General features: G+C 53.8%; 1 protein-coding gene across 1 annotated transcript; it reads right to left on the bottom strand.

Moving 5' to 3' along the window:
* Positions 1 to 7,009: 7,009 nt before the first annotated feature.
* On the bottom strand, positions 7,010 to 8,774 carry LOC124684017 (allene oxide synthase 4-like). Its single transcript, XM_047218427.1, has one exon. It carries the CDS (start codon positions 8,735 to 8,737, stop codon positions 7,250 to 7,252), a length of 1,488 nt encoding a protein of 495 aa, XP_047074383.1. The 5' UTR covers positions 8,738 to 8,774; the 3' UTR covers positions 7,010 to 7,249.
* Positions 8,775 to 9,794: the final 1,020 nt, after the last annotated feature.

Here is a 9,794-nt window from a genome sequence, read left to right as displayed (position 1 = left end):
ACAGCTATCGATAGATAGACTAGGCCTAGCCTCTGCATCGCTGTTAATGAACAGCAGCCTCTGCATCAAGAGTACAGTTGATGAACCTTAGTAGTCATTTCATCAGCAGTGTATGCCGAACCTTGTGTCCTCTGGGTGCCAAGCCTATATAAGGCACACTAGGGGGAGCCTTTGAGGCAGGGGCGGAGCTAGCAATATGGCAAGGTTTAGCAGCCGCCATACCTAAAATTTGGCTCTAAGGGCATCTCCAACCGCGCGACCAAAACGGACGCGATGGGCCGTCCGTTTTGGGCCGTTTGGATGGCCGAATGGACACCCAGACAGCAGCCCGCGTCCGCGTGTCCGTTTGGGTCGCACGCTGCGTCCAACGCGCGGACGCACCGCATATGTAATTAAAATAATAAAAATAAAAATAAAAAAGGAAAACAGCCAAAAATAACATTAAAGTAGTGGTTAATTAAACTTAGCCCTATTTTGGGCAATTTTTACACAAAAGAAAGCCCTATATGGGCTTTAAACTAAAAAAAAACCCTAGACAGGGTTTGCGAGCACGGTGGCCGCCGGCGTACTACTCCCAGTGAGTACTCGTCATTGTCGGCGTCGATGACGACGACGCCCCCGGCGGCGACGCGCTGTTCCGGCTCGACACGCCGGAGGGCACCGGCGACTCCGGCCGGGGCTCCCACTCGCGCCCTTTCCCGGGGGAGTGCGGGTTCGGCGGGCTCGCCGGCCTGCGCAGCCGTGCCCTCCGCGCGGACTCCTGCCGGAGCTGCTCCGCCGCGGCCTGCGTGGCCGGGCGCTCCTCCTCCGCCGGGCGTGCGGCCCGGCGCTCCTCCTCCTCCCGGAGCGCCGCCCGACGCGTAGCCTCCTCCCGACGGCGCGCCGGCTCGAGGAAGGCCCACGCCTCCGCCCGGGCGTCCTCCACGGGCCTTCCCGGCCGCCTCCTCCGGCGCGGAGGCGCGCAGCCGCCTCGGCGAGGTGCGGCCATTTGGCCGGCTCGTCGAGGTCCTCGCTGCTCGCGGGACGCCGCGAGCGCCGCCTGCGGCCTCCGGTCGTTCTCCTCCTCCCGGGGCTGCGGCTCGTTGATGTAGAGGCCGCCGGGGCGGCGGCCAGCCCGCCTAGCAGGTGTGCGCGGCTGCGCGCGAGGCCGCGCCGTCGCGGATGTGAAGCACGTGCGCCGGCGCGCATCGTGCTCCACCTCGAACCACAAGTCCCAGTTGGGACTTGCGTGGGTCCTGCTGGAGGTCCGCCGGCAGCTGAGCGCGGCGCCTCCGGATCTCGGCGTAGCGGGCGCGACCGGAGCCCGGGATGGGCGGCACCGGAACCCGATCTGGGCTCAGGTGCCAGCCGTGGGGGAGGTGCACGTCCCCCCACGGCATTGGGACGCCGGCGTCCCCGGAACATCCGCGCCACCGCTACGGTGACGTAGATCCGCTCGCGTGCGGGTGGCGCCGGCGGCCCCATTGCGAACGCCGGCGGCGCGACTTGCCGGCCGCTGCCGGCCTCGTGGTCGTTGGCGGACGGCTCGAACTCGCGCTTCGGGGCCATGGCGGCGCGGAAGCTTCGAGCTCGCGCGTGCGGCCGGAGTGGAAAGTGGGGACCGGATAGGGACGGTCCCCTTCCCCGTGCACATTTAATAGGACCGGGGCACCGACGAGTGGGCCAGCCACGCGGACAGGGCGGACACGCGAGGACGCCGCGTGCCATCCGCGGCCACGCAAACCCGGCCCAGATTTGGGCCGGGTTTGCGTCGTTCCGGACGCCGCGGCCGTCCGCTTTTGCGGTGCGTCCCCGCGTTGGACCGGGTTTTTGTCCGGCTGGACCCATTCGGACGCGCGGGCGCGGAATGGGTCGCCCCGTTGGAGATGCCCTAATAGCAGTATACATATGAGTCAGGTTCAGTTCTTGTTCAGATTTGTCTCACACTGCCTGCCATCGATGGAGAATGCTGCTGTTTAAGGACTGAAACTAAACCGGTAAGAAGCAGTCCCGTGTTGGGCCTGCTCAATATTGGGCCTGCCTAACGAGTAAACTATTGAATTATTTGGGTTGTGCATGTGAGTTCAGCGGCAGCGGGAGTCAGAAAGGATCGTACAATCCTATCGTCCACAACTTCCTATTTGGCTGTTCTCACTGAAATCACGGAAACCCTTATGAAGTCGCGATCGTGCAGAGCGGAGGTAGCCGCAGCCATCAGCGCACCACGGCAGGACGCAACCGCGTAGCGGAGAAGAACCTCGGCCGCCGGCGATGAAATAGGCCGCGACAGGCAAGGCCGCGAGGGCAACTAGACGATTAAGGACATGGCACCGCAGAAGAAAATCAAGTACATAATGCAAGGTATTTGATTACCGAACTAAATTATCTTTCAAATTCTGAAACTAATCTCGTTTTTGACTCAAATAAGCTCCAGTACAAGATATGCATATTATCTTCACTCAGTAACATGCCTCGTTCCCTAATATGACATTGTTAGTTACTAATTTATGCTTTTTCTATCGTTTCTCTACTAATGCAGATCATTCATTTGTTCAACTTGTTAAATTGTTGATCTGTTATTCATGTAATTTTTATTCAGTGAGGTATTTTGAGTGCAATACTTTATTTTAGTAATATTATCTAGTCGAGTTTTGCATTTTCTCATTTATCGACTCCGCCACACCTCAAATTTATTCCTGCCTCCGCCACTGCTTTGAGGCTCAGGCTCAGACGCCTCTCTCTCTCTCAGCTCACATTCGAGCACTTGCTAGCGGGCCAGGCTCTCTTGAAGCCGGCCAGGCTCCCTCTTAGCTCACAGTAGTTTCTTCCTTCTCAGGACAAAACAGCTCAAGGAGCAACTCTGTATCACTCACATGTGCTCATATACATCAGACATGCAGGAGTATGGGTTTTACTTCCACCGCGAGGGCCCTGAACCTGGGTACATCACCGTGTGATGTGTACCAATCCCGCATCCGGATACCGTCGATGTTCATACAAGCCTCACTTTCACTTTACTCAAGCCACCTCATGACATATGTCGTGAAAAAATCACGATAGTTCTCCAACCCAAACCCTGTGACGCAGCCATGTGGAGGGCCATTTATCCCGTCTGGTAACTGGGTCGCGACTAAAAAAATCTTTTAGTCTCACCTAATTAGTCGCGGTTGGCCAACCGGGACCAAAGGCCCTTACATGCGGGACTGAAGACCCTGTCTCCACTAGTGATTACCAGCATGTTAGGTGAGAGTGGACAAATGGAGGCCAAGCTACATGTAGCTCTTTATTTGCAACATTTTGAAAATCATATTTTTAAATTTTAAAAATTTCGAAAACAAATTTCCGATGTAGCCAATGATGGAATCTACAAACATGCAAAATCTCAATATGAAATTTGTAGTACTTTAGGCTACATAAAATGAAAAATGTGTGGATCTGAGAATAGTAAATAATGCACATTTCAGTACTATAAAACGTGTAAGATTTTATCATTTTTGTGCAGTCTACAATATAGAAAAATTCACATTAAAATTTTACACGTTTGTAGATTTCATCATCCTATGTCCAAGATTTTTTTCATATGTTTTTAAAACTACGATTTCCAAATTTTTGAAAATAAAAAACTGAATGTACCTCGGCCTCCCTTTACAGTTTCCGCATGTTAGCTCCCGCTATAAAATTGCACTAGCAGTCTAGCACCTAGTAGCACACAGGCGATTATTGCTGATGGTACCTGGCACCGGAAAGTTGTGTAAACGTCCATTACGCTCGTACGATCCATTCTCGTACGATCCACGGCTCCACTCGCGTAGCGTGCTTGATCTCTTGGGGACAATTGCTTCCTCATTTTCAATTTTTTTTTTCTTTTTGCATACAAAGGGATGCATCCAGTGACTCAGACAGCCAGCGACAGGGATGCACATGAACGACCACCGGCCACCGGGGGAAAGAATTCCTATACGACCCAACACATGCGACCTCCGGTTGTAGACCACATCAGGCACCGCACATTTGCCTCAACTTGCAGTCTGTGTTACCAGATCCCGATACGGAAATAAATCCTATACGACCTGGTCGTACACTCCGGAGCTGGACCAACTCATGCAGGTGACACGTGGCAAACTGAATCTCAAAGCAATTGGTGTCTTCTTCCTCCAGTCCTCAATCTGATGAACAGTTCCTTTTCATCAGTTACCGAAGCAGCGGCTCTAGATGCGTCTGGCTCCTCTAAAACACCCCTGGATGTCGGAGCTCGTTTCCTTGATCTCTATCACGACTGTATTGCTCGACGTTGACACTGACTGACTCCTTGACGCCGGCATGAAGACTGGGTGGTCCTTTTAGGTATACGCTTGATCTCGTTGCCCACAGATGGATTGGAAATTGGGTTGCGCTGTTCCTATAGGACTCAGCTAGTCTGCTTGTCTGATTCTAGACCTTCGGCAACTGATGAAAAGGAACTGTTCTAACAGATTGAGGACTGGAGGAAGAAGACACCAATTGCTTTGAGATTCAGTTTGCCACGTGTCACCTGCATGAGTTGGTCCAGCCATCCGAGAGTGTACGACCAGGACGTATAGGATTTTCCGCTACGTGTAGTAGCCGCGATGGGGTCGCCCGCCTGGTCGTACCAGGTTGGGTCGTATAGGATTTTTTTCGGCCACCGGGTGTGTTCATGGTTTATGAGCTTTGAGCTGCCACTGACAACTGAAATTACTCATGCTCAAGCTCGGGGATTGTGCCGGTGATCATGATCGATGAGCACATGCGTTTCTCTGACACTTTGACTATTCCCTCGGATCTAGCTCTCTGTTCTTGTTAAAAATTCGAGCGCCAGGCTGTTTAGATACACCCGTATATGCATCTCCCCTCCCATGTAATCTGCATCGCTTCAGCCGTTGGCGTAACATTGTTGGGTCGACGCTAGGAATCGTACATCTGTTATCTGTCGGCATGTGCCCCATCTGCTACGAATCGTACATCTGCTAGGAATCTGCATCGCTTCAGCTTGCAAAGCATCGCCCCATTGGCGCGTATCGTTGTGGCATTTGGGCTACTCATCCGTTCATCTGTTATCTGTCGGCATGTGCCGGAGATTTCAGTTTCCTAGATACAGTACAGAACAATCCCTATAAAAAGTACTATCAAATTCAATCCTACTTCTCACTCAGCCCGTGTACATTTTCTTGAAGATATTTTATCCTCTGAAATCCCCATAAAGATGAATTGATCGTTCAAATGTGAACTTACAAAACTTATATATGTTTGCATTCGACCAAACTTTCTATTACCAAGTTATTTTGGACATTGGAACATTCCCTACCCAGTGATCTCTCTATATTAAAGCGCCCCCCACAGTTGGCTTTCGACAGCCAAGCTCAAGTCCGCCGCTGCCGCCGGGGTGAATTCACTCTGCCTCCACTGCACGTAATCGTCATATGCGTGGCCGTCCGGAAGTGGTGGCACGACGTACCCAGAGGCGGAGATCTTCAACCCCGTGGGGAGGCGCTAGTCTGTCGGGACAAGGAGCCCCACTTTGCACGGCGTGAAGGCCTCCCCGATGGCCAGGTTGCAGGAGTGCCCGTCATCGCCTCCTCCGCCACTACCTCCGGTACCGCTGTCGCCTTCTTCGAAAATGGGGGACATTTTTCCTGGCGAGGAGGCTAGGGTTTGGTCGAGAACAACGATGGCTTTCTGTCTCTTCGGGGGATACATGGCTCCAGCACCGCTTTGACCGCATATGTGTCCATTCCAGCCCGGTTCGACGTGAGTTTCTATAGGTGGCAACAGCTGCCACAGACCTCGTTCAACCCGTGAACCACGGGACCGGCAAGGGGTGCCGGTTAGTTTATTGGGACTCTCTTCGCGTCGACACGGTTTAGGAGCCTCTTGTGGAGAGTCATTTTGGGCCTCAACCCCCAAAGGTCATCTTCCGGTGGGTGCACTCATGCCATGCCAATGATGTCCTTGTCTTATACGTTTGCAAGCATTGCTTTTTCTAACAAGGAGCGCCCCAGAGGGGCTAGAACCTTCATGATTAACAATGATGCAGGTACAAGTTATTACAAAGGATTCCATAAGAAAATAAAATTACATATGGATCCCTATTTTTTTTTGTAAGAAGGACCTTGCTTAAAGATGATAGGAGGCAATCATGTCCTTCTTCTACCACAGAGTAAAGAGCTCAACACGCTGCAGCCATGGATATTGACGGGGAAAACACCACTTGTATTTGTCCCGACAAAGCCCTCAACGGCTGAACTCACAAGGGGCCTCACAAAGGAGGTTGAAATATCGCCAAAAATTCTCACTGGCTTGAAAGGCGTACTCAAGGCAAAGGATTTCGGCAAACCCTCAAGGATTGCCAAAGAGATGCTCCAAGTGATGGTTCTAGAACTCCAATACCACTTCAATTCGCCAGCAGCTACCTCGTCGCCCTCCTTTATCTCCACCTTGGAGCTTGAAGAGGAATCGAAGAGAGCATCCACAGGGCAAACCAGAGTAGCAGAGGTACTCCACCGTCGCATCGGAGAAATCCACTCGCCGTCAGACCCTGGGCTCCTGCCACGGGCCAGGGGAGGCAAGCATAGAAGGTGGCGATGATGGAGTTCCTCAGAAAACCTGCCCACCAGATCTGGAGGCAGACGTTCGACCTTACTTAGCGGGGGTAGGGGGCTGCAACCAAACTCGTTGCCATCTTCGGCTCCGACCGCCGGAACACCATGGCAAAGAGCAGTAGCACAACCAGCTTCCAGATGCAGCTCGGTTGCATCCATGGCCTCGATCCCATCAGCATCGCGCCATTCTCCACGGAGGAAACAAACCTAGCCCAATAGTATCTACTATCTACACTACATCCCTTGCCCCCTCTCCCATCCTCATGCCAAGCAGCGGAGTCGCCGGCGGAGGAAGGGAGAGGTGTCGGGCGCAAGCAGGGAAGGAGAGCGGTCACGTACTGTTGACATGAGAGAGAAGGTTGGGGATAAGAATGAGCCCCCCGCAAGCGTTGCAGAATGTAGCTAAACGTTAATGCAACTGAGATTTTTGAAATACAGGCAATTACAAATTCATACAGCCGCACTCCCAAACAATACATGACGACAGACAGATCGAGGGACCCAGGCGCCGCAGAAACACATGCAAACTGAGCCAACACGTCCAAATTTGACCACCAAACTTCAAGCAACCAAGCACCGCATCACCGTCATCGCACGCTTAAATAACGCCACCACGCCACCCACGAGCGCCGCCACTTGGCACTTGTTTATACTTACTCCGTCAATGGCGCCGCCTTGGTGAGCGAGGTGAACGCGACAATCGGCTCCAGCGGCAGGTCCTCCACGGTGGCGGCGAACGTGTCGTACCGCCGGAACAGCTGCGCCACCATCAGCCTCCCCACCGCCACCACCATGTCCTTCCCGGGGCACTGCTTGTTCCCTTCCGCCGCCACGCCGTCCTCCGGCCCGTTCGACCACACCACGTTCCCCAGCAGCTTCCCCTGCTCGCCGCCGTCCACGAACCGCTCCGGGACGAACTCGCCGGCGTCCTTGAACACGTGCTCGTCGCGCGTCGCCATGGGCTGGTACCCGAACAGCATCTCGCCCTTGCGCACCTGGTACGCCGCGTCGTGGCTCTCGACGACCAGGTCCTGCCGCGCGCGCCCGTACTGGAACTCCACCGGCGGGTTCATGCGCAGCGCCTCCCACACCACCGACTTCACCAGCGGCATCCTGTCCACGGCCGACACCGTGATCTCGCCGCCCTCGGGGCACGCGGCGCGGACCTCCTCGGCCAGACTGGCGTGCAGGGCAGGCCCGGCGCGGGCCAGCCACTTGACCACGTGCGGTAGGAAGATCTTGAACCCGCCGTAGGCGTTGAACAGGGCCATGAATACCAGGTTGTGGAGGAGCTCCTCGCGCGAGATGCCGGTCTTTGCCAGCTCGGCGTCGTCCAGCACGGCGGCGGCGGCCTCGGCGAAGTACGCCGTGAGCGTGGCGTAGTCGCCGCGGACGAGGAAGGCCGGCAGGCGGAAGGTGTGGAGCAGGAGGTCCTCGATCGGCCACGGCTTGATCACCTTGCTGGCTATCGGGTGCAGCTGCAGCAGGAGCCACTTAATGGCCTTCGTCACGGCGCCCTCGCCCATCGCCTCGCTCGGCGTCTTGCCGCCGAACAGCGCGGAGCAGGTGAAGTCGAACATGTGAACCTCGTTCAGCTTGTTGAACTGGACCGGGCCGGAGCTTATGCCGGCGTCCACGGCGTCGAACATGGCGCCGAAGGAGATCTTGAACGTCGGCGCGACCTGGTGCATCCGCGCCACGGCGAGGCGCATCACAACGCCCTTAATCGCCGCGTGGCGCGGGTCGGCGGCGTCGAGGAATGCCAACGGGCGGTAGCCGCCGAAGAGCTTGAGGGAGGGCACGTAGGTGCCGTCCAGTGTGTCAGTCTTGTCGACCTTGGCGTCGTCGAGGAGCACGGCGAAGCTGCGCGCGTCCAGGAGGGCCACCACCCCGGAGTCGCGCGTGATGAACGGGCCGGGGGGCATGTTCACGCGCAGCACGGTGGCGCCGCCGTTGCTGGCGATGCGAGACCGGAAGTACTCCTCCGCGCCCTGCAAGTAGTAGTACTGCAGCCGGTCCTTCATCGGCGAGAAAAAGGGTACGCCGTAGCTGCCAGGGACCTCCTTCACGGGGAACCCCGACGGCGACAGCTTCGTCTCCGCTTCATCGGCGCCGGAGCTGCTTGCCTTCTTGGACGTCATGGCCGCCGGACCGAGAAAAACGTACTGTAGTAAATCCGACCGTGCTGGGTAGAGCCTGGCTTGGTTCTGTTTCTATAACTCTGAAATTATCAGCCACCTCAGCTAGTGCTGTAATGACAATTGAGTCGTCCTTCGTTTATATATAAGGACGAACCAACATCTATGGGCTACTTGCATACATTGGCGGATGGGCCACATGCGGCCGAAGGTAATATCTTTGTAGTATCACTAGGAAACTTGTCCGTGCGTTGCAACGGGACAGAGAAATGTTATATATACAATATATATTTCACGGACACATTCGTAACAGCGGTGAGGCTACTCGCATGATACCGAGTATGTACTCCATGTAGCTAGGACAATGCGTTTTGGCTCATAGATGTAGGTACACCTATTAGGAAAATTAAAATTAAAATTTATTTCAAAATATTAAAAAATCAAATAAAATTCCTCATCGTACATCTGAACATCCTATGTTACCTCATGAAAGTTTTGCGGGAAAAAATATTTTATGTGGCCTATGTAAAAAAGGCAAATAAATGTCTCGTAAAAAAACTTTTTTGGAGCATCAGAAATTATCTTTTTTGCACAGGCCATAGAAAATAATATTTTTTTGTGACAGCTTTGTGTGCAGGCATAGAATATGTGAAAGTACACCCCGAATTTATTTTCGAAATTTTTAGACATTCTGACATATATTTTTTCAGTAAGAGGTGCATCTCCACCTTTGAGCCAAAATGAATTTCCGATGTAGCTACTCTTAGTGTCCCTAACGAAATCCATCTTCGTAGGTTGACGAAGCTACCAGCTGCTCCTATGACCTGGCTTCATTGTGTGGTTGCCGAACACCTTGTGCTTTCTGGTTGCGTCCATCGAGACATTAATTGTGGCTGTTTTACGAGTAGTGGTCGTCAAATAATCGGGTGACACAAACGCCAACGAAGTCCGCCAAGTGCTTGTCGAGGCCATCTGGGCACACCTTGAGGTGGTAACCCTAGAAGTCAGCATACTATCTTCCTCATGTTTCTTATATTTAAATGAAATGAACAATGTTTCT

This window comes from Lolium rigidum, chromosome 1 (assembly GCF_022539505.1).
Source record: "Lolium rigidum isolate FL_2022 chromosome 1, APGP_CSIRO_Lrig_0.1, whole genome shotgun sequence".
NCBI classification, from domain to species: Eukaryota; Viridiplantae; Streptophyta; class Magnoliopsida; order Poales; family Poaceae; genus Lolium; species Lolium rigidum.
This window is presented reverse-complemented; position numbering and strand designations above follow the sequence as displayed.